The sequence below is a fragment of the Balaenoptera physalus genome (assembly GCF_965194825.1).
Source record: "Balaenoptera physalus genome assembly, chromosome: 2".
In the NCBI taxonomy this organism is placed as follows: domain Eukaryota; kingdom Metazoa; phylum Chordata; class Mammalia; order Artiodactyla; family Balaenopteridae; genus Balaenoptera; species Balaenoptera physalus.
This window is the reverse complement of record NC_138883.1, coordinates 28,748,959-28,773,862: the sequence shown is the minus strand read 5'-3', so window position 1 is coordinate 28,773,862 and position 24,904 is coordinate 28,748,959. Positions and strand designations below refer to the sequence as shown.

Here is a 24,904-nt window from a genome sequence, read left to right as displayed (position 1 = left end):
ACGAACCAGTCCCCTTCCCAGGCAGCCTCTAATCTGTCCCGCCCAAGCAGGCAAAGTTCGTTTTCTGATTGGCCTATTCTCTTTGCACGTTATACTTCCGGTTTTGAGGTGGCGGCTCAAGCGGCCTGTGACTGGAGAGCTCTGCTCCGGAAGTGCTAACCCCAGGCGGGCCCAGCGGGACGCCAATTACGGTGCAGGTCAGGACCATGGCGGCCAGGCTGGCCGGGATCCGGTGGGGGACTGCCCCTGCCGCTGCCCGGAGGGTCCCGCTGGTCTCCTGCCGGAGGTGGGCCGGCGCCTCGTCAGACACCGTGTACGATGTGGTGGTGTCCGGGGGAGGCCTGGTGGGCGCCGCTATGGCTTGTGCCTTGGGTAAGCGCATCTCCAGGCCGATAGCGGCGGGGAGCGGGGCCGTAGAGAAACAATGAGGACCGTGTGAGTCCTGGCACTGTTTGCCCAAGGTCTAAGCGTTGTAGATCTTGTGGTCCATTCCCTGCCCAGAGGAACCCCAGGAACCCGGGGGCAAACGTTTGCACCTTCAGGATTCCGAAGGGTCAAAAGTGGGAGGGACCTCTTAGGAGTCCTTCCAAAGCGTGGGGAAACAGACCCGCCCATGGTTATTTAGTTCTGGACACAGTTGGAAGTAATCAGGCATTGCCTAGTGAGCTAGGCTAGGCAGTTTTTTGTTGATGTTGTTTTTTAAACAGCTTCATTGAGCTATAATTTGCATACCATAAAGTTTACCCATTTAAAGCATAGAATTTAATGATTTTTAGTATAGTCACAGAGTTGTGCAGCCATTGCCACAGTAAATTTTAGAACATTTTTATCACCCCCCAAAAGAAACCCAGACCCATTAGTAATCACTGCCCATGTTCCCCCAATCTCCTCAGCTCCTGGCAACCACTCATGTACTTTCTATCTCTATAGATTGGCTTTTTCTAGACATTTCCATAGACATGGAATCTGCTTAATGTTTTCAAAGTTCATCCAGGTTGTAGCATGTGCCAATAGTTCGTTCCTTTTTATGGCTAAGTAATATTTTGTGTGGATATAGCACATTTTGTTTATTAATTCATCAGATGATGGACATTTGAGTCGTTTTCACTTTGGGGCTATAACAAATAATGCTACTATCATTTTCTGTACAAGCTTTTGTGTAAGCATATATTTTTGGTTATCTTGGATATATTCCTAGGAGTGGATTTGCAGGGTCATACGGTAAACTCTGTGTTTAACATTTTGAAGACCTGCCAGTGTTCCAGAGTGGCTGCACTACTTTACATTCCCACCAGCAATAAATGAGGGGTCTAATTTCTTTCTTTCTTTCTTTTTTAAATTAATTAATTAATTTATTTATTTTTGGTTGCGTTGGGTCTTCGTTTCTGTGCGAGGCCTTTCTCTAGTTGCGGCGAGCGGGAGCCATTCTTCATCGCGGCGCGCGGGCCTCTCACTGTCGCGGCCTCTCGTTGTGGAGCTCGGGCTCCAGACGCGCAGGCTCAGTAGGTGTGGCTCATGGGCCCAGTTGCTCCGCGGCATGTGGGATCCTCCCGGACCAGGGCTCGAACCCGTGTCCCCTGCATTGGCAGGCAGATTCTCAACCACTGCACCACCAGGGAAGCCCCTCTTTTTTTTTTTTTTAAGAAAGAAAGGCATTCCTTAATTTTTTTTCATTCATTCATTCATTCATTCATTTTTGGCTGCGTTGGGTCTTCGTTGCTGCACGCGGGCTTTCTCTTGTTGTGGCAAGCGGAGGCTACTCTTCGTTGCGGTGCGGTGGCTTCTCTTGTTGTGGAGCACGGGCTCTAGGCGCGCGGGCCTCAGTAGTTGTGGCTCGCAGGCTCTAGAGCGCAGGCTCAGTAGTTGTGGTGCACAGGCTTAGTTGCTCCTCAGCATGTGGGATCTTCCCAGACCAGAGCTCGAAACCGTGTCCCCTGCATTGGCAGGCGGATTCTTAACCACTGCCCCACCAGGGAAGTCCCGAGGGGTCTAATTTCTCCACGTCCTGGACAGCACTGTTACTGTCTTTTTGTTACTAGTTATACTAGTGAGTGTGAGGTGATATCTCCTGGTTTTGATTTGCATTTTTCTAATGACCAATGATGTTGAATATTCTTTCATATGTTTATTGGTCATTTGTATGTCTTCTTTGGAGAAATGTCTATTCAGAACCTTTGCCCATTTTTAAACTGGGCTATTTGTCTTTTTATTATTGAGTTGTAAGAGTTTTTTATGTATTCTGGGTACAAGCCCCTTATCAGATAAATGATTTTCAGATATGTTCTCCCATTTTGTGGGTGGTTTTTTCACTTTCTTGATGGTGTCCTTTGAATCACAGAAGTTTTTAATTTTGATGAAGTTCAGCTTATCAATCTCTTACCACTTGTGCTATGGTGTCATATCTAAGAAATCATTATCTAACCCAAAGTCACGAAGTTTCGCTCCTGTGTTTTCTTGTAAGAGTTTTATAGTTTTAGCTCTTACATTTAAGGCTATGATCCACTTTTTTTTGGCAACCCAGTGAGATGAACAAGAATGCAAGAATTACTGCTCTTTTTTTTTTTAAAGCACTGATTTTATTTTATTTTATTTATTTATTTAAAGTATTTTTTTTTTAATTTATTTATTTATGGCTGTGTTGGGTCTTCGTTTCTGTGCGAGGGCTTTCTCTAGTTGTGGCAAGCGGGGGCCACTCTTCATCGCGGTGCGCGGGCCTCTCACTGTCGCGGCCTCTCTTGTTGTGGAGCACAGGCTCCAGACGCACAGGCTCAGTAATTGTGGCTCTCCGGCCTAGCTGCTCCGCGGCATGTGGGATCTTCCCAGACCAGGGCTCGAACCCGTGTCGCCTGCACTGGCAGGCAGATTCTCAACCACTGCGCCACCAGGGAAGCCCTATGATCCACTTTGAGTTAAACTTTGTATGCAAGTTAAGGTAAGGACTTTGCTTTTACATGTATAGTTTAGGCTGCTCCACTACCTGTGGGGTAGATATTTTCATCTTTTATATGAAGAAACAAGGTTAAGTAAGGACCAGAGTCTCACACCAGGCAGAGTCAGAATTTGAACCCAGGCAACCAAATTCTTTTGCTTTTAACAACTGTACGGTGACTTTCAGAAATTGGATTTGAGTTTTCTGGCTTCACAAATTAAAGGTCACTAACAGTGAGAAAGTCTTTTCTGATTTCAGTTCTGGGGTGATAGTCACATCTTCCCTAGGAAGTTCCTCTTCTAGGAAACTGGTGGGAAGCAGTGCTTTGTATGAGCTAATGGGCTTGAGTCTCAAAGTAATTTTGTAAAACATAGTTATCAGTTATTGAGCACTTGCTATAGATAGGCATCTTTTAAAGTATTTTGCATATATATATATATACACATACATATATATGTATGTATATTATATACTTTTTTTTTTCTGTGCCAAGTGGCTTGCAGGATCTTAGATCCCAACCAGGGATTGAACCTGGGCCCAGCAGTGAGAGTGCCAAGTCCTAACCACTGGACTGCCAGGGAATTCCCTATATTTTATTTAATTGTCATAATACTCTTGATTGTAGATTGTGCAGATAAGAAAGTTAAAGCTCAGAAAGTTTAAGTAACTTGCTCTCAAAAGTTGGTAATTAGGAAGTACAAATCCTTTTTGAGACTGACAAGACTTTCTGACATATATACCCTTGCTCCCTGACAGCCGTTTTGGTTTTACCTATCGGTAAATGGACTATAATGGTGCTTCTCAAGCTTGAGCGTGTTTAAGAATCATCTGGGTTTTTTGGTTTGGTTTTGGTTTTGGGTTTTGAATAACTAAGACAGGGACATAACACATGAGAATTTTGAAATACAAAAGGGCATAGAATATATAGTATAAAGCATGTATAGTAAGACTTCCATTTCTAATTGTTAGCCATCCAATTCTCCTCGAAGGCAATTGTTGTTACCAGTCTGTGGAGCATATTTTTAAAATGCAGATTTCAGGTTCCACTTCCAGTGACTCTGACTCAGTTTGTCCAGGTGGGGCCCAGAAACCTGTATTTTTAACGAATAATCTCCAGAGATGGATGCAGGGAGGTCTGAAGACCACACTTTGAGAATGAAAAACACTGGGGAGGCTTAATTGTCTTGTAGTGACTTCACCTCCTAACTTTTTATACAATTTTGTATGATATGTACCTGAAAAATATTTTAGTTTTACTAAATTTTTGTTAATTTTGTTAAAATTTGGTGTTTTGCTATCTTCTTTCTATAACTTTTTTTCCTTCCTATATTGTTCTTTTTCTCATCCCCATTTACCCACATTTCAAGGAGGGAAAGCAGCAATTCTTTTATAAACTTAGAGAATTCTGTATTGTAATTGTTCATTTTCCTGTCTTTTCCTTAGAAGTATAAATTTTTTTTTTAATTAATTTATTTTTGGCTGCGTTGGGTCTTCGTTGCTGTGCACGGGCTTTCTCTAGTTGTGGCGAGCGGGGGCTACTCTTCACTGTGGTGCGCGGACTTCTCATTGCGGTGGCTTCTCTGTTGCAGAGCGCGGGCTCTAGGTGCATGGGCTTCAGTAGTTGCAGCACGCGGGCTCAGTAGTTGTGGCGCATGGGCTTAGTTGCTCCGCAGCATGTGGGATCTTCCCGGACCAGCGATTGAACCCGTGTCCCCTGCATTGGCAGGCAGATTCTTAACCACTGCGCCACCAGGGAAGTCCCAAAAGTATAAATTCTTAAAGTCAGGGCTGACTTTAAACAGATACTGGCAATACAGAATTCTCTGTGTAAGTTTACAAAAGAAAGGTCATGGGCCGAATACACTGGGATGTAAGAATCACTGACTCTAAGTCAGTCAAACCTACCTAGCATAGGTTTACAAAAGAAACATTCACACACCAGCTAATTTCCTATTTAAAAAGCTCAGAGAAGATACTGAATGTTAAAACATGGAAGTTGAAGCTCTCGGGGTGGGGGGAGGTTTGGAAATCTTTCATGCAGTTTATTCAGTGAGCAAGCCTCTGCTTTTTTCCTATAAAATAGATGGAGCTGAACACTGTGAGGAGACTCTCTCCTTGGGCAGGTGCCTGTGGAGTCAAGTAAACTACCTGCTTGGGATTTTGTGCATGCTACTGTCTCCCCTTGATTATCATGGCATGTATCCCAAAGAATATTCTTTGTGAATAGTTTATATGCTGATCAACCTTTATATTTCAACATCCACTTAATTTTAGACAGCTGCTTTAAAAGTGTAAAATTTCCAGCTGGCTCTTCATATTTCCGTATAGGTCAGTTTTTATGTTTTCCTTGATTCTTTTCTTCTTCAGACTCACATTAGTTCATGTTTTATGCTTGAAATACCTATATTTCCCTCTCACATTGTTATTTGTAAGTGATATTCTTTAATATTTTTTCTCCAAGCTAGTTTCCCAAAATGTTATATTATTTTTTTATAAATTTTAAAAATATTTATTTATTTATTTTTGCCTGTGTTGGGTCTTCATTGCTGTGTGCGGGCTTTCTCTAGTTGCGGCGAGCAGGGGATACTCTTCGTTGCGGTGCGCGGGCTTCTCATTGGGGTGGCTTCTCTTGTTGTGGAGCACAGGCTCTAGGCGTGCGAGCTTCAGTAGTTGTGGCTCACGGGCTCTACAGCGCAGGCTCAGTAGTTGTGGCAAACGGGCTTAGTTGCTCTGTGGCATGTGGGATCTTCCCGGACCACGGGTCGAACCCGTGTCCCCTGCTTTGGCAGGCAGATTCTTAACCACTGCGCCACCAGGAAACCCCTAAAATATTATATTAAATAACTAAAAAATAAAATATTGAAAAATAAAATAAAATATTGAACCTGGCTATATTTTATGTGCTTGGAAATCTAATTTTTTTTTTAATTATTTATTTATTTATTTATTTATGGCTGTGTTGGGTCTTCGTTTCTGTGCAAGGGCTTCCTCTAGTTGCGGCAAGTGGGGGCCACTCTTCATCGCGGTGTGCGGGCCTCTCACTGCCGTGGCCTCTCCCGTTGCAGAGCACAGGCTCCAGACACGCAGGCTCAGTAATCGTGGCTCACGGGCCCAGTTGCTCCGCGGCATGTGGGATCCTCCCAGACCAGGGCTCAAACCTGTGTCCCCTGCATTAGCAGGCAGATTCTCAACCACTGCGCCACCAGAGAAGCCCGGAAATCTAATTTTTTTAAATTTATTTATTTAATTTATTTATTTTTGGCTGTGTTGGGTCTTCGTTGCTGCACGTGGGCTTTCTGTAGTTGTGGCGAGCGGGGGCTGCTCTTCTTTGAGATGCACGTACTTCTCATTGCAGTGGCTTCTCTTGTTGTGAAGCACAGGCCCTAGAGCACGTGGGCTTCAGTAGTTGTGGCTCTGTGGCATGTGGGATCTTCCTGGACCAGGGCTTGAACCTGTGTCCCCTGTATTGACAGGCGGATTATTAACCACTGCGCCACCAGGGAAGTCCCTAATTTTTTTTGACTAAAGGAAATTTATAAAATATATAATGTTATACATGCATTTGTAGGTGATGAACTGATTGTACTATGTCATAAAGCTAGAAACAGTGAGAGCTGGGATTAAAATCCAGAGTTTCTGATTTTCTTTTTTTTTTTTTTGGTTGTGTTTTTAATCATTTTTTTAAAGCTTCGTGTTTTTTTTAAAACTTAATTAATCAATTTATTATTTATGGCTGTGTTGGGTCTTCGTTTCTGAGCGAGGGCTTTCTTTAGTTGCGGCAAGTGGGGGCCACTCTTCATCGTGGTGCACGGGCCTCTCGCTATCGCGGCCTCTCTTGTTGCGGAGCGCAGGCTCCAGACGCGCAGGCTCAGTAGTTGTGGCTCACGGGCCTAGTTGCTCCGCAGCATGTGGGATCCTCCCAGACCAGGGCTCGAACCCATGTCCCCTGCATTTGCAGGCAGATTCCCAACCACTGCGCCACCAGGGAAGCCCCTTCTGTGGTGTTTTGAAATAACAGCCCAGCTGGACTAGAACAGGCAGTGATCACATCATCTCAATCTACTGAAAACCCTCCAGTGACTCCTACTGTAGTTGGGATATGGTCCAAATTTCCTGCCACTGTCTAGAAGGCACTATTTGATCTGTATATTATCTCTCTCTCCAAATTCACCTTGATCCATTCTCTTCCGTAGGCACCTTCAGAGACAGTGGTCACCCTTCAGTCTCTAGAGCTGCATTGTCCAATATGGTAGCTACCAGTCACACGTGATTACCGATCACTTAAAATATGATACCATATTTACCATATGCTAATCTAAATGCATTTGTTCTGTAAGTGTAAAATACATACCACATTTCAAAGGCAGTATAAAAATTAATGTAAAATATCTCATTAATTTTGTCATTGTTAATATTCATAATGCTATTATTTTGGATATATTAGATAAACTAAAGCAAAATTAACATGTAATTAACTACTTTTTTTACTTTTTAAATGTGGCTTCTAGAATATTTAAAATTATGTGTCACATTATTTTTATTATTTTGCATATTCTATTATTTCTAGTGGACAGCATATTTCTAGAACAGACTAAACTTACTTCCATTTCAGAAACTTTTCTTTTTCTTTTTAGTTGTTGTCTCTTCTGAATATTCTCTCACCAAGTTTTCTCCTGATTGTTTTGTTTGTTTGTTTGGTTTTTTTGAATTTTTGAATTTTATTTTATTTATTTTTTTATACAGCAGGTTCTTATTAGTCATCCATTTTATACACATCAGTGTATACATGTCAATCCCAGCCTCCCAGTTCATCACACCACCACCCCCACCCACCGCTGCTTTTCCCCCTTGGTGTCCATACGTTTGTTCTCCACATCTATGTCTCAATTTCTGCCCTGCAGACCGGTTCATCTGTACCATTCTTCTAGGTTCCACATATATGCGTTAATATATGATATTTGTTTTTCTCTTTCTGACTTACTTCACTCTGTATGGCAGTCTCTAGATTCATCCACGTCTCTACAAATGACCCAATTTCGTTCCTTTCTATGGCTGAGTAATATTCCATTGTATATATATACCACATCTTCTTTATCCATTCATCTGTCGATGGGCATATAGGTTGCTTCCATGACCTGGCTATTGTAAATAGTGCTGCAATGAACATTGGGGTGCATGTGTGTTTTTGAATTATGGTTTTCTCTGGGTATATGCCCAGTAGTGGGATTGCTGGGTCATAAGGTAATTCTATTTTTAGTTTTTTAAGTAACCTCCATACTGTTTTCCATAGTGGCTGTATCAATTTACATTCCCACCAACAGTGCGAGAGGGTTCCCTTTTCTCCACACCCTCTCCAGCATTTGTTGTTTGTAGATTTTCTGATGACGCCTATTCTAACTGGTGTGAGGTGATACATCATTGTAGTTTTGATTTGCATTTCTCTAATAATTAGTGATGTTGAGCAGCTTTTCATGTGCTTCTTGGCCATCTGTATGTCCTCTTTGGAGAAATATCTATTTAGGTCTTCTGCCCATTTTTGGATTGGGTTGTTTGTTTTTTTTAATATTGAGCTGCGTGACCTGTTTATATATTTTGGAGATTAATCCTTTGTCCATTGATTCGTTTGGAAATATTTTCTCCCATTCTGAGGGTTGTCTTTTCGTCTTGTTTGTAGTTTCTTTTGCTTTGCAAAAGCTTTTAAGTTTCATTAGGTCCCATTTGTTTATTTTTGTTTTTATTTCCATTACTCTAGGGGGTGGATCAAAGAAGATCTTGCTGTGACTTATGTCAAAGAGTGTTCTTCCTATGTTTTCCTCTAAGAGTTTTATAGTGTCCAGTCTTACATTTAGATCTCTAATCCATTTTGAGTTTATTTTTGTGTATGGTGTTAGGGAATGTTCTAATATCATTCTTTTACATGTAGCTGTCCAGTTTTCCTAGCACCGCTTATTGAAGAGACTGTCTTTTCTCCATTGTATATCCTTGCCTCCTTTGTCATAGATTAGTTGACCAAAGGTGCGTGGGTGTATCTCTGGGCTTTCTATCTTGTTCCATTGATCTATATTTCTGTTTTTGTGTCAGTACCATATTGTCTTGATTACTGTAGCTTTGTAGTATAGTCTGAAGTCAGGGAGTCTGATTCCTCCAGCTCCATTTTTTTCCCTCAAGACTGCTTTGGCTATTTGGGGTCTTTGTGTCGCCATACAAATTTTAAGATTTTTTGTTCTAGTTCTGTAAAAAATGCCATTGAATCTGTAGATTGCTTTGGGTAGTATAGTCATTTTCACAATATTGATTCTTCCAATCCAGGAACATGGTATATCTCTCCATCTGTTGGTATCATCTTTAATTTCTTTCAACAGTGTCTTATAGTTTTCTGCATACAGGTCTTTTGTCTCCCTAGGTAGGTTTATTCCTAGGTATTTTATTCTTTTTGTTGCAGTGGTAAATGGGAGTGTTTCCTTAATTTCTCTTTCGGATTTTTCATCATTAGTGTATAGGAATGCAAGAGATTTCTGTGCATTAATTTTGTATCCTGCAACTTTACCAAATTCATTGATTAGCTCTAGTAGTTTTCTGGTGGCATCTTTAGGAGTCTCTGTGTATAGTATCATGTTATCTGCAAACAGTGACAGTTTTAATTCTTCTTTTCCAATTTGTATTCCTTTTATTTCTTTTGCTTCTCTGATTGCCGTGGCTAGGACTTCCAAAACTATGTTGAATAATAGTGGTGAGAGTGAACAACATTGTCTTGTTCCTGATCTTAGAGGAAATGCTTTCAGTTTTTCACCATTGAGAATGATGTTTGCTGTGGGTTTGTTGTATATGGCCTTTATTATGTTGAGGTAGGTTCCCTCTGTGCCCACTTTCTGGGGAGTTTTTATCATAAATGGGTGTTGAATTCTGTCGAAAGCTTTTTTTGCATCTATTGAGATGATCATATGGTTTTTATTCTTCAGTTTGTTAATATGGTGTATCACATTGATTGATTTGCGTATATTGAAGAATCCTTGCATCCCTGGGATAAATCCCACTTGATCATGATGTATGATCCTTTTAATGTGTTGTTGGATTCTGTTTGCTAGTATTTGGTTGAGGATTTTTGCATCTATATTCATGAGTGATATTGGTCTGTAATTTTCTTTTTTTGTAGTATCTTTGTCTGGTTTTGGTATCAGGGTGATGGTGGCCTCATAGAATGAGTTTGGGAGTGTTCCTTCCCCAGCAATTTTTTGGAAGAGTTTGAGAAGGATGGGGTTAGCTCTTCTCTAAATGTTTGATAGACTTCACCTGTGAAACCATCTGGTCCTGGACTTTTGTTTGTTGGAAGATTTTTAATCACAGTTTCAATTTCATTACTTGTGATTGGCCTGTTCATATTTTCTATTTCTTCCTGGTTCAGTCTTGGGAGGTTATACCTTTCTAAGAATTTGTCCATTTCTTCCAGGTTGTCCATTTTATTGGATAGAGTTGTTTGTAGTAGTCTCTTAGGATGCTTTGTATTTGTGCGGTGTCCGTTGTAACTTCTCCTTTTTTGTTTCTAATTTTATTGATTTGAGTCCTCTCCCTCTATTTCTTGATGAGTCTGGCTAATGGTTTATCAGTTTTGTTTATCTTCTCAAAGAACCAGCTTTTAGTTTTATTGATCTCTGCTATTGTTTTCTTTGTTTCTATTTCATTTATTTCTGCTCTGATCTTGATGATTTCTTTCCTTCTGCTAACTTTGGGTTTTGTTTGTTGTTCTTTCTCTAGTTCCTTTAGGTGTAAGGTTAGATTTTTTATTTGAGATTTTTCTTGTTTCTTGAGGTAGGCCTGTATAGCTATAAACTTTCCTCTTAGAACTGCTTTTGCTGCATCCCATAGATTTTGGATCATCTTGTTTTCATTATCATTGTCTCTGGGTATTTTTTGATTTCCTCTTTGATTTCTTCAGTGGTCTCTTGGTTATTTAGTAACGTATTGTTTAGCCTCCATGTGTCTGTGTTTTTTACGTTTTTTTCCCTGTAATTGATTTCTAATCTCATAGCATTGTGGTCAGAAAAGATGCTTGATATGATTTCAGTTTTCTTAAATTTACTGCGGATTGATTTGTGACCCAAGATGTGATCTATCCTGGAGAATGTTCCATGCACACTTAAGAAGAAAGTGTAATCTGCTGTTTTTGGATGGAATGTCCTACAAATATCAATTAAATCTGTCTGGTCTATTGTGTCATTTAAAGCTTTTGTTTCCTTATTAATTTTCTGTTTGGGTGATCTGTCCATTGGTGTAAGTGAGGTGTTAAAGTCCCTCACTATTGTTGTGTTACTTTCAATTTCCTCTTTTATAGCTGTTAGCAGTTGCTTTATGTATTGTGGTGCTCCTATGCTGGGTGCATATATAGTTATAATTGTTATATCTTCTTCTTCGATTGATGCCTTGTTTATGTAGTGTCCTTCCTTGTCTCTTGTAACATTCTTTATTTTAAAGTCTATTTTATCTGATATGAATATTGCTACTCCAGCTTTCTTTTGATTTCCATTTGCATGGAATATCTTTCTCCATCCCCTCACTTTCAGTCTGTATGTGTCCCTATGTCTGAAGTGGGTCTCTTGTAGACAGCATATATATGGGTCTTGTTTTTGTATCCATTCAGCAAGCCTGTGTCTTTTGGTTGGAGCATTTAATTCATTCACGTTTAAGGTAATTATCGATGTATGGGTTTCTATTATCATTTTCTTTATTGTTTTGGGTTTGTTTCTGTAGGTCCTTTTCTTCTCTTGTGTTTCCCACTTAGAGAAGTGCCTTTAGCATTTGTTGGTTTGGTGGTGCTGAATTCTCTTAGCTTTTGCTTGTCTGTAAAGCTTTTGCTTGTCTGTAAAGCTTTAGATTTCTCCATGAAATCTGAATTTGATCCTTGTGGGGTAGAATAATCTTGGTTGTAAGTTCTTCCCTTTCATCACTTTAAGTATATCATGCCACTCCCTTCTGGCTTGTAGAGTTTCTGCTGAGAAATCAGCTGTTAACCTTATGGGAGTTCCCTTGTATGTTATTTGTTGTTTTTCCATTGCTGCTTTCAATAATTTTTCTTTGTCTTTAATTTTTGTCAATTTGATTACTATGTGTCTCAGCATGTTTCTCCTTGGGTTTACCCTGTATGGGACTCCCTGCACTTCCTGGACTTGGGTGGCTATTTCCTTTCCCATGTTAGGGAAGTTTTCGACTATAATCTCTTCAAATATTTTCTCAGGTCCTTTCTCTCTCTCTTCTCCTTCTGGGACCCCTATAATGTGAATGTTGCTGCATTTAATGTTGTTCCAGAGGTCTCTTAGGCTGTCTGCATTTCTTTTCATTCTTTTTTATTTATTTTGTTCCGCAGCAGTGAATTCCACCATTGTGTCTTCCAGGTCACTTATCCGTTCTTCTGCCTCAGTTATTCTGCTGTTGATTCCTTCTAGTGTAGTTTTCATTTCAGTTATTGTGTTGTTCATCTCTGTTTGTTTGTTCTTTAATTCTTCTAGATCTTTGTTAAACATTTCTTGCATCTTCTCAATCTTTGCCTCCATTCTTATTCCGAGGTCCTGGATCATCTTCACTGTCATTATTCTGAATTCTTTTTCTGGAAGGTTGCCTATCTCCACTTCATTTAGTTGTTTTTCTGGGGTTTTATCTTGTTCCTTCATCTGGTACATAGCCCTCTGCCTTTTCATCTTGTCTATCTTTCTTTGAATGTGGTTTTTGTTCCACAGGCTGCAGGATTATAGTTCTTCTTGCTTCTGCTGTCTGCCCTCTGGTGGATGAGGTTATCTAAGAGGCTTGTGCAAGTGTCCTGATGGGAGGGACTGGTGGTGGGTAGAGCTGGCTGTTGCTTTGGTGGGCAGAGCTCAGTAAAACTTTAATCCACTGGACTGTTGATGGGTGGGGCTGGGTTCCCTCTCTGCTGGTTGTTTGGCCTGAGGCGACCCAACAGTGGAGCCTACCCGGGCTCTTTGGTGGGGCTAATGGCAGACCCTGGGAGGGCTCACGCCAAGGAGTACTTCCCAGAACTTCTGCTGCCAGTGTCCTTGTCCTCACAGTGAGACACAGCCACCCCCCGCCTCTGCAGGAGACCTTCCAACACTAGCAGGTAGGTCTGGTTCAGTCTCCTATGGGGTCACTGCTCCTTCCCCTTGGTCCCGATGCGCACACTACTTTGTGTGTGCCCTCCAAGAGTGTAGTCTCTGTTTTCTCCAGTCCTGTTGAAGTCCTGCAATCAAATCCCGCTAGCCTTCAAAGTCTGATTCTCTAGGAATTCCTCCTCCCATTGCCGGACCCCCAGGTTGGGAAGCTTGATGTGGGGCTCAGAACCTTCACTCCGCTGGTTGGACTTCTGTGGTATAAGTGTTCTCCAGTTTGTGAGTCACCCACCCGGCAGTTATGGGATTTGATTTTATTGTGATTGCGCCCCTCCTACCATCTCATTGTGGCTTCTCCTTTGTCTTTGGATGTTGGGTATCCTTTTTGGTGAGTTCCAGTGTCTTCCTGTCGATGATTGTCCAGCAGTTAGTTGTGATTCTGGTGTTCTCACAAGAGGGAGTGAGAGCACGTCCTTCTACTCCGCCATCTTGAACCAATCTCCCTCCTGATTGTTTTTCTGATTTTCTTAAATAAGAAGGAACTTTCCTTTAAAGGAAGTTAAATGGTGAAGAAACAAGTGTCCATATAAGATTACATGTATTTGAATCCTTAGTCTTGTCTCCAATACGTTCTATCTGGGTGGAATTATATAAATTACTCACAATTTCTGTACATTGGTTTTTCTCATCTCTAAAATTAGAGGAAAATAGCTTTTCTTTCTTCATAGAATTGTGGTATGGATTATATCAGATGATACTACAGTAAATCATATATAATTGTACCTGGCATATAGGTGTTAATAAACATTAGCAGTGATGATGGTAATGATAATAGTGATTCTATGGAACTTTCCTTTTAGATATACAGGAAAAAAGTAAACATTATTAATATAATAATCTACTGTTTTTCATGAAAGAGTGGCAGGTTATTAATTTATGGCACTAGGTTGTTACCTGATAAATCAAAATTAACTTGGATTCTATATAGAGTGAAGTGATTTCAAGGTTAAAATTTAGATAGTCACCTACAATTTATAATTTCATTTAATTCAGTCAATAGCTAAGTCATATATATGTTTGTGCCTTTAGCTGTAATGGTATTATAGCCTAAAATAGATATTTTTATAGTTTTTCTATTTCTACTCACCAGGGCAAATATGGGATGGAAATCTAACTGTTTTCCTATATATTTCCTGGTTTCTCATTTAACAAAAATGTCTGTTAAGACATTGAGTATCTATTTTATGGATTGAGGAGATAACAGCAATTTGCTGCTGGGGACGTACAGTGATAGGAAAAGAAATGATTCCTGGCCTCCAAGGAATTTAGAATCTAGCAAAGGAGAATGATTTGTAAATAACTAACAGAAGGAAGAATGAAATGAAAGCTACCCTAGAGGAACAAGCAACTGACCTATCCTGGGGTGGAGGTGTGCGGGTGTGGTACAAAGAACACTGCTGGGGAGGTGAGGCTTCAGGGAGTAGGATCCGTAGGGAGCAGGTGGCAGGGAGCATTCGGTTGGAGTGGCTACTGTTAGATCAAAGCCTAGCAATGTGATGGACCAGAAAGTTGTCCTGTCTGCGGGGCATGGCCCCTCTCCCATCCTCCATGGCAGAACTGCTGCTCAGGTGCTGCCGCACGACAGGGAGCGCCATGCTGACCTGGTGGGTTCAGCACAATTCACTCCTTTTTGACTGGAGCCAGCCTTGATTTTCACACTTTCTTTGTTGTATGTAATAATAGTGCCTTTCTTCTCATTTAGATTCCAAAATAAAAAGAGGGGTCAAGGTCTGTGGGGTTTCTCTCAACGTTACTAAGTAAGACCTGCAGTGTTTCTTCTCTGGTAAATTCCGTCACATGCAACTCACTGCTTATCTTTTACCTGTATCTTTCTCTGAGACACTGTGGAAGGACTTGTGTTTGTGCTACAGTGACCCAGTAACAGAGTCTCCAAGTCCTCTTTGTACTTCACTATACAGATGTTTTAGGACCAGATTTTTAGGCACAGTTGATGTTATTTTTTGGCCCCCTTTTCTGTCACAAGCTCTGTATCTTTTGACTTAACCTTGAGGCCACAATGAATTTTGCTTATTAACCCCATTTTTCTATTGAACAGGATTTGTAATTTTTAGTGACTTAATACTTTGTAGATTGTAAATATCTGGTGTCTAAATACTACAGCCTTCCTTTCTTCATTTTTCCTTTCTAGGGCAGTCTATTCACTTGTTATGGGTTTTGCCATTATTTGTGTCTTTGCACATGGCAGGTGTTGGACTGTCTGGAGAGTCCTTACCACCATGGGCAGGGTGCTTTGCATGACTGAAATGGTAGTATATGTTATTGCTTAGGACGCCACATGATGTTTTCCTTTTTATGTGTGTAAGAAATTTGTATCCTGAGGGCTAAAGGATTAGTTAATATGTTGCTTCTCTTGGAAATGAGAAAGAGAATAAATTCTGATTTTTCTAAAATGATATAACATTTTATTCTTTTTTTTTTTTTTAGGATATGATATTCACTTTTGTGACAAGAAAATCCTGTTGCTAGAAGCAGGTCCAAAGAAAGTACTGGGGAAATTGCCAGAAACTTACAGCAACAGGGTCAGCTCCATTTCCCCTGGCTCCGCAACCCTTCTCAGTAGTGAGTAGAAGATCCTCTGTCATAGAACCAATCTCCTGTCTCTCTTGACTTCCCAGTGTGTCCCATAGGGCAGAGTCAGCAGAGCATCTGGCGAGGAGGGAGCTCACTGAGACGGGTGGGAAGAGGAGGGTGGGGTTCGTAAGTCTAGTACATAGTCGAAGATGAGGACCCCTGGAATTGTTCATGTGTCAACTCCCAGTCTGAGGAAGACATCCCTGGGACATGCGGGTCCGTGTAGACATCATTTGTGATGTTGGGTCATTATGAATTGGTGGAATTGAAACTATATGAACTAATTACGATCATTCACTTCTAGTAACAGCATACTCTTCATTTCCAGAGTCAGCCCTATAGGGGGCTGGGGAGCCTGAATGCTAAGTGCTTGTAGGGTGTAGATGGATGTGTACACATGGAACCAGTTAGCAAATTGTCTTAAGGTCTTTGTCAAATGTTACTCCCTCAAGCCATCCTATCTAGAAACACCCCATCTAAAATTAAACTCTTGCATGACTCTCTAACTCCTTATACTGCTTTATTTTTCTTTATAACACTACCTGACATTTTATTATGAATTTTTTTTTAATTGTCTATCTCTCCAACTAGAATGTCAGCTGCTGAAGGGCAGAGATTTGTCTGTTTGGTTTCCCGCTTTATGCTCAGTACCTAGAAGTGTATCTGGCACATAGTAAGTGCTCAATAAATATTTCCTCAATGAATGAATCGGTTTAGTGCTCTGGAATTAAGCAAAAAATAGTCTTTATCCAGGGAGTTTGTATCCTCAATAGGATGATGAAGGAAAAGAAAATATGGATGTGGTTTATTTCCCCCACTTTATTATTTCCCCCACTTTAATGTGATTTGACCTTTGATCATGAAAGCTGGGTCTTTTTCATGCTGTATAATCTGAACTGGGGAACAGAGTAGCTTAGCTCTTAGCATCAAACAGGATAGAAGTGAAGAGTATTTCCCTATTATTGGAGAACACTGAAAACAACCTCTTACTTAACAGGAAGGAGAGAGAAAGGGGAACCCAGGAGGGATGCCGGTCCCATCAGGTTGCTCTGGTCTATATATAACTCCTTTCTTTTGTAGGTTTTGGTGCCTGGGACCACATCTGCAACATGAGATACAGAGCCTTTCGGCGAATGCAGGTGCGTCCTTTATCACCTTTGGCTTATCTTGGTCTATCTTGAGTTAAGATATTGGAGTTCACATTCTCCAGGTTTTCTGTAAATGTGGGAGGTATTCAGACGGAGTTTACACTCAGTCGAAGGAAGTAGGAGGGAAGCATTCATGAGAGAATTTTCTTCCCACCTTATACTTCCTGCCAGAGGGACTGACAAACTGTGGTTTTTCTGCTTCCGTCAATGCTCAGTTTGACTGGAGTAATATTTCCGTTTCCTTGGGTTGTAATACAAACTTTCCCTTTGTGTTTCCAGGTGTGGGATGCCTGCTCAGAGGCCCTGATAATGTTCGATAAGGATAATTTAGATGACATGGGCTTTATAGTGGAGAACGATGTCATCGTGCATGCTCTCACTAAGCAGCTGGAGGCTGTGTCAGGTGAGGTATCTATCTCTTCCATCTTCCACTCACTTTCTGGAAGATGAACTGTCTTAGAGTTATTCTGGGACTTACTGGAAGGATCCCTTCTACAGATACTGATGTCCACCATAAAGAAGCCCTCTAACAGTTATCTCAGGGATGTTCTTTCTCTCTCTCGTTTTTTTAAACAGCTTTATTCAGGTATAACTTACATACCAATAATTCACTGATTTTAAGTGTACAATTCAGTGGTTTTTCAATATATTTATAGAGTTGTGCCACTATCACCACAATATGATTATAGAACATTCCTGTTACTCAAAAGGAAACCTCGTGCCTGTTTACAGTCATTCCCCATTCCCACTCCTAGCCCCTGGCACCACTAATCTACTTTCTGTTTTTTGAGATTTGCCTATTCTGGACATTTCATGTAGATAGAATCATACAATATGTATTTTTTAATGTCTGACTTCTCTCACTAAATGCATTTTTGAGATTCATTCATGTTGTAGTATGTATCAGTACTCGAGTCTTTTTTACTGCCCGGTAGTATTTCGTTGTGTGGATATATCACATTTTGTTTATCCATTCATCAGCTGATGGACATTTTGGGTTGTTTCCACTTTTTGGTGATTGTGAATAAAGCTATGAACATTTATGGACAAGTTTTTGTGTGGACATGTTTCATTTCTTCTGGGTGGATACTTAGGAGTAGAATTGCTGGGTCATGTAATAATTCTATGTTTAACATTTTCATAAACTGCCAAACTTTAAAGAGGCTGTACCGTGTCCCTTTCCCACCAACAATATGTAAGGGTTCCAATTTCTCCACCAACACTTTATTCCCCTCAACCTTTTTTTTTTTCTTTTTTTAATAGCCATCCTAGTAACTGAAGTGGTATCTCATTGTAGTTTTTAAATTTATTTTGTTTGGCCACACCACACAGCATGCGGGATCTCAGTTCCCCAACCAGGGAGTGAACCTGTGCCCCCTGCATTGGGAGCACAGAATCTTAACCACTGTACTGCCAGGGAAGTCCCATCTTGTAGTTTTGATTGTATTTACCTGATGACTAATAATGTTGAGTGTCTTTTCACATACTTGTCGGCTATTTGTATATCTTTTTTTTTTTGGCTGTATCGGGTCTTAGTTGTGGCATGTGGGATCTTTCGTTGCAGTGCTCGGGCTTCTCTCGAGTTGTGGTGTGTGGGCTTAGTTGCCCTGCAGCATGTGGGATCTTAGTTCCCCAACCAGAGATCGAACCTGCATCCCCTGCATTGGAAGGTGGATTCTTGAACACTGGACCACGAGGGAAGTCCCAATTTGTATATCTTCCTTGGAGAAGTGTCTATTTAAAATCTTTTGCTCATTTTAAAACTAGATTGTCTTTTTTTTTTTTCTTAAATTTATTTGTTTTTCAAATTTTTTTGGCTGTGTTGGGTCTTTGTTGCTGTGCACAGGCTTTCTCTGGTTGCAGCGAGCGGGAGCTACTGTTCATTGCAGTCCACGGACTTCTCATTGCGGTGGCTTCTCTTGTTGCGGAGCACGGGCTCTAGGCGTGTGGGCTCAGTAGTTGTGGCTCGCGGGCTGTAGAGCACAGGCTCAGTAGTTGTGGCGCATGGACTTAGTTGCTCTGTGGAATGTGGGATCTTCCTGGGCCAGGGTTCGAACCCGTGTCCCCTGCATTGGCAAGCGGATTCTTAACCACTGTGCCACCACGGAAGCCCTTATTTTTTAGTTATAAGGGTTCTTTATATATTCTGGGTATAAATTCCCTATATATGTGATTTGTAAATATTTCAGGGTTCTGGAGAGAGAAAAATTGGAAGCAACTTAAATGCTTTTTGATATGGGATAATAGTTCATCCCTGCAATGAACTTCCATGTAGCTTTTAAAGATAATTTTTTAAAATTTATTTATTTATTATTTATTTATTTTTGGCTGCGTTGGGTCTTCGTTGCTGCGCACGGGCTTTCTCTAGTTGCCGCGAGCGGAGACTGCTCCTCGTTGCAGTGCGCGGGCTTCTCATTGCGGTGTCTTCTCTTGTTGTGGAGCACGGGCTCTAGGTGCGCAGGCTTCAGTAGTTGTGGCTTGCAGGCTCTAGAGCGCAGGCTCAGTAGTTGTGGTGCACGGGCTTAGTTGCTCCGTGGCATGTGGGATCTTCCCGGACCAGGGATTGAACCCGTGTCCCCTGCATTGGCAGGCGGATTCTTAACCACTGCGCCACCAGGGAGGTCCTACAGATAATTTAGATCTAATAGTCACTTAGAAACATGTCCCATAATATATAGGTGAAAAAAAGTGTGTGTCATATGATCCCACTTGTGTGTGTGAGTGTGTGTGTGGGGTGTGTGCATATACACACATAGGAAATTGTTTGGAAAGCTATACAACAAAGCTTTAACTAGCTGTCTCTGAGTGGTATGATTAAAGGTGATTTTTTTCCCCTTTTTTAAACCTTTCTGTGTGGTTCAGACTTTTACACAAAGTAAAAGTAGTAAGCATGTACTTTTTATGATCAGAAAAGTAAAATGACACTCAGTGGGAAGAAAAATCTTATGAAATCTAGAACTTGTTTGAGTCTGTGGTATGCCCCACCCTATTTGCTTTGAAAACACATGTGGGTTCATGTAGGCATAGAGTGAAACTAGAGCAGGAACATGAAGATGGGAAGAAAGAGTGCCTCATGCAGGTGACAGTTCAGTGAGAGCTTACTTGTTTTTGTCCTTGTTTTCCTCACACTGATTCATCCCTGTGGCCTCTGTCATTTATTAGCTCTTAGACCATAGCATAGATCACATGAGTTATTTTTGAGATCTTTACTTTTCTTGTTTAGGAGTAAATGATAAGATAAAGATAAGCTGTCTTGGGACTTTGCTTTAGTTTTTTCCTCAGCCTGTGGGCAAACTGTCTAATGTTTTGTTTTTTCTCTTTTGACCTCCCTAGACCGAGTGACCGTTCTCTACAAGAGCAAAGCAGTCAGCTATACCTGGCCTTATCCATTTTCCGTGGCAGGCTCCAGCCCTTGGGTTCATATTACCCTAGGTGATGGCAGCATCCTCCAGACCAAGTTGTTGGTAGTTGAAGATTTCTTATTTTGCCAGGGGTCTTGCATATCCACATCTTGTTAGATTCTAGGGTCTCTAGTTTTAGATCTAAGCTATAGTTAAAGTCAATTTTAGGCAAAGCTTTTGGTTATAAGGACCCATACCCACTCAAGCCAGCTCCAGTTAAGATGGTTCTGTTGTATATCCTGTACAGGAAGCAATCTCTTGGACCATCATAGGTCTTGAAATAAAGGATAGCTGGCCTTACAGGGACAGGAATCAGAGGGTCAGAAATTGAGGCTGTTCCTTCCCTCTCAGGAGTCCTGTAGTCGTTCATCTCCTTGCATCTCCCATTTTTTTCTCTTTCTGCTCATCAGCTTCCCCTTTTCCATGGCAGCCGTTCCCAACCTTACTTCAGGATTCTTCAGCTCCAGCGCCTGCCTTATTGCTTTCTAGTTCAAATATCAAGAGACTTTGGCTCAGTTTAACCTACGGCTGGCACCTCTTGGATCAGATGTCCAGCTTTGGTCTGTTAATTGAAGCTGGGATCGCATATATAGGGTTACCCCTCTAGGGGCTGGGAGTGAGGCAGGCATGATAAAGAGTTACCTGCCACAGATGGGCTTGCCACCAGTGGGAACTAGAGAACACTTTTAGGAGGCAGAGACAAAGTTCTGGAACAGTTTCGTTAATTAAAAGGTTTTAAAGACTCAGCAGGCTCTTGTCTCCATGCAGATTGGTGCAGATGGCCACAACTCAGGAGTACGGCAGGCCGCTGGAATCCAAAATGTTAGCTGGAACTATGACCAGTCCGCTGTTGTGGCTACTCTGCATTTATCGGAGGTAAGATCCTGAGCCCACCATCTGGGGGCCTTGCTCGGGTTTAATTGGTACTGGGAAGATATGGGGATATATGTATATCTATAGCTGAGTCACTGTGTTATAAAGCAGAAACTAACACACCATTGTAAAGCAATTATACTCCAATAAAGATGTTAAAAAAAAATAAAATACATATAGATATCTTATGACCTAGAAAAAAAAACAATAACTGGTACTGGGTACTTCTCACAAGAACTCTTCTCCTCTCCGTTGTAGGCCACAGAAAACAATGTAGCTTGGCAGAGATTTCTCCCCTCCGGGCCCATTGCTCTGCTTCCGGTAAGAAGTCCTTCTGGCTAGTCTGCTTAAACATGTCAAGCCTTCCTCTTTTAGAACTTCATTTTCTCTCAGCCTTTTTCTGGTTTCAAGGGAATATGCCCAGGCTAGCTTTGTTACCCCTTCTTGTCTTCCTTCGTGCTTGAGAGCTCTTAAGAACAGAAGTTTTAGCCCTTGGTATTGATGTTCTTTTGACACAGCTCTCAGACACTTTGAGTTCCTTGGTTTGGTCCACATCCCATGAACATGCAGCAGAGCTGGTCAGCATGGATGAGGAAAAGTTTGTGGATGCCGTTAACTCTGCCTTTGTGAGTATCACCAGCTGACGATATGTTGCTGGGATAGATACAGAAAGGTGGTTTTGAGTAAGAAAAGAGGAACAACCAACCAGCTGCCCCTTTGATCCTGTAACACCTGATGTGGATTACGTGGAGGAGGGGACTCAGGAAAATGTAAAACAAAGAAATTAATTTGTGTTCTCTTCTGAGGGTTGTGGGCTGCTGCTCTGCTGACTGAAGCTGCCTGGGTGGTAGTTACTTGGATAAGTAACTTTTTTTGAAGCTGTAATACTTTGATAATTTTTAACAGATGCCAAGTACCTGAACCATTGAAGCCTGATTCATCAGAAGTGTTCCTGGGGAGGGGCTGAGCACATTTCCATAGTGAGCTTAAGAGTAAGCTTTGTAGAGAGATGTGGGTTCAATATTGGTTCTACCTGTTAATCTCCTGAAAAATGGAAATAGTATCACCAACCTCTTAGGGTTTAATAGCAATAAAAGTCTAAACACTTAGAAAGAGAGAATTTATGTAAAATGCTTGGAACATACCTAGTACATTATAGGGTACTCAACAAATGGTAATTATTACTGGAGTAGACATAGCCTTTAGATAATACAGACACCAATATTTTTGGAGTTTAAATGTCACATTATCTAAATTCACTAATGATAATGATCGATAACATTTATCCAGCACTTACTATGTGCCAGGTACAGGTGAAGAGTTTTTTTTACGTGTATTTATGTATTTAATTCAGTGAACCATTGAGGTAGGTACTATTATCCTGCTCACTTAGAGATAGGTAACTTGCCTGAGGTCATACAGCTGGCGGCAAAGCTGGGTTCTGAAATCAGGCTGGCCCTTGAGCCTATGCTTTTAACCACCAAACTCTACTGCCTTGCTAATGACTTCACGCTGGTTTACAGTGAAGAACTTAAGCTCCACTGCTCTGTAGTAACAACAAGAATAAACAAAAACTGAACGCACTGAAGTGGCTTCCAAGATAAATGGTGACCCTTTATGGGTCATTTAGTATATATTCCTGGCATAGGCCTTTGCAGTACATTCATTCAGCAAGAGTTATGAGTGCTTCTATATAGAAGGCTCTGGAGTTGGACAAATGAGACATAGTCCCTCCTTTCAGGAAGCTCACAGTCAAGTGAGGGAGAAAGATATAGAAATGACAGTTTTGGTACAGTGGTAGAGTATGTATAGGATACTGTGGGAGCATGGAGGAGAAAGACACACACAGAAGAAGGTTTGGAGAGAGATTTACAAAAAGGGGTGACAGCTTCTGCATGCTCTGAGGTGTTATCCTGGTGAACCAGAAGTGGGAGGACACTCTAAGTAGAGGGGTGTGTGGAGGCAAGAGCATGTTGTCGAGTGAGCTACTTTGTGGCTGGCATGTGCATTTTGAGGGTAGGATTAGTGAAAGGTGAAGCTCAGAGGTAGGTAGGGCAGCTCATGAGCAGTTTGGCTTGATCCTAAAGCCTGTGGGAAGTGAGAGGAAGTTGCATTTTGCATTTGTTTGAGGGGCTTGTCACTTGTCTGAATCAGTTTAGGCGTGTTAGGTACCACTACCCTTGGCTGTGGTTATAAAATGGTTGCCTTGTTGAATTTTTAATTCCCTGCTGGAGTCGCTGATGAAATTTCACTTTGTTTTGTGGCTGGTGCTACTCAGTGGAGTGACGCCAACCACACAGACTTCATCGACTCGGCTGGCTCCATGCTGCAGTATGCGGTTGCCTTTCTGAAGCCCACTAAGATCTCAGCTCGCCAGCTGCCCCCAAGTGTAGCCAGGGTGGATGCCAAAAGCCGAGTACTGTTTCCTCTTGGGTTGGGACATGCTGCTGAGTACGTCCGGCCTCGGCTGGCGCTCATTGGGTAAGATAATAACAGAGCAGGGCCACTCCTTTTCACTCTACGCTGGAGGCTACACCTGAACTCTGCTTTATTCTTAGGGATGCAGCCCACAGAGTCCATCCACTTGCAGGACAAGGTGCCAACATGGGCTTTGGGGATATCTCCAACTTGCTCCATCACCTCAGGACTGCAGCCTTCAATGGGAAAGACTTAGGTAAGGATTCAAGTACCTTAGAGAGGTATCCCAAGGTCCTATAATACGGGAAGATCAGGAAAATGGCCCTAAGTAGCTAGATGTAGCGGACATAAATGCATCTGGTTTGCTAGGAAGGAAAACTTCACTACTGAATTAGGGATTTAACCTTTCCTTTTCCCTTCAGGCTCCATGAGCCACCTCACAGCTTATGAAACAGACAGACAGCGTCACAACACTGCTCTTCTGGCTGCTACTGACCTACTAAAACGGCTATATTCTACCAGTGCCACCCCACTGGTGCTGCTCAGGACGTGGGGCTTGCAGGCTACAAATGCAGTATCTCCGCTCAAAGTAAGAGAGTTCTTCTCCCAGATCTCCAAGAGTCTTGCTCACTGAGGAATGACTTCGCCAATGACTCGGTTTCTTTGAATTAATTTTCTTGGCTGTAAAATTAAATCATCTTTATCTGAATACCTTCCCCAGTGGTTATGAGCAGAAATATCCCTTCTGGGGTTTTTGGTGCTAGGGCCCACATCTAAGCAGTAACTTTATATAAGGGCTTAAAATAGTGAATATGGACTTGTAAAGATAAAGATGCTTAAACTCCTTTTGCTGCTTGGCCAGCTTCTTTCCTGAGAAACTTGCATTAAAATACACTTTGGAAGGACTCAGGAGGAGAATCTATCTGGGACTTTTGCCAAATTTTTGCTTTAATCACTTTAGATATTTTAAAGTATTTTCACCTGCCCACATACTTTACAATGTCAGAGTATCACTCACTTTGTTGCATTTTTTCCTCCAGGAACAGATTATGGCCTTTGCAAGCAAATGAATGCTCCTCTTCTGGATCTTTTCCCAAGACCATCACGTGTTTTCAAGATTTAATTTAATAAATTTACATTAGAATTCTGCAGTCTCTTTTTCTCCTCTGCTTAATGGACCTGTGGAGCTCAAATAATGAGTGATAATTTGCTGTGAGGAGGGCATATCAACCAAGCCAAGAAAAAAACTCCAAAGGAAGACTATGATTTGGTTGAAAGAACTTTTTATTACTAAAAAATTGCTAAGGTGCTGTCTCATTCATTTTCACTTGTTAGCAGTCCTTTCTAAAGAGAAGATTTATACAACTTAAAAAAAATGCTGGTTGTAAA

At 41.4% G+C, this 24,904-nt stretch overlaps 1 protein-coding gene across 6 annotated transcripts; it reads left to right on the top strand.

The window, feature by feature from the left end:
- Positions 1-154: 154 nt before the first annotated feature.
- COQ6 (coenzyme Q6, monooxygenase) lies at positions 155-24,662 on the top strand. 6 transcript variants are annotated; one of them, XM_082451757.1, is made up of 12 exons: positions 156-372; positions 15,529-15,663; positions 16,756-16,814; positions 17,103-17,226; positions 20,157-20,287; positions 20,975-21,100; positions 21,356-21,418; positions 21,616-21,723; positions 23,376-23,578; positions 23,656-23,771; positions 23,938-24,104; positions 24,556-24,662. In XM_082451757.1, exons 1-12 carry the CDS (start codon positions 207-209, stop codon positions 24,583-24,585), a joined length of 1,428 nt encoding a protein of 475 aa, XP_082307883.1. In that variant the 5' UTR covers positions 156-206; the 3' UTR covers positions 24,586-24,662. The 6 variants fall into 6 exon arrangements, with proteins under 6 accessions (XP_082307886.1, XP_082307883.1, XP_082307887.1 ...); XM_082451759.1 differs by having other exon boundaries at positions 157-372; positions 20,993-21,100; XM_082451760.1 differs by lacking the exon at positions 21,616-21,723 and having other exon boundaries at positions 155-372.
- Positions 24,663-24,904: the final 242 nt, after the last annotated feature.

Excerpts from the sequence above, each read along its gene's own strand:
- COQ6 (XM_082451757.1), top strand. The coding sequence starts at position 207 with ATGGCGGCCAGGCTGGCCGGGATCCGGTGGGGGACTGCCCCTGCCGCT. Across the intron at positions 20,288-20,974 it reads TCCTCCAGACCAAGTTGTTG|GCTCTTGTCTCCATGCAGAT; the intron begins GTAGTTGAAGAT and ends AAGACTCAGCAG. Across the intron at positions 23,772-23,937 it reads CTTCAATGGGAAAGACTTAG|GCTCCATGAGCCACCTCACA; the intron begins GTAAGGATTCAA and ends TTTTCCCTTCAG.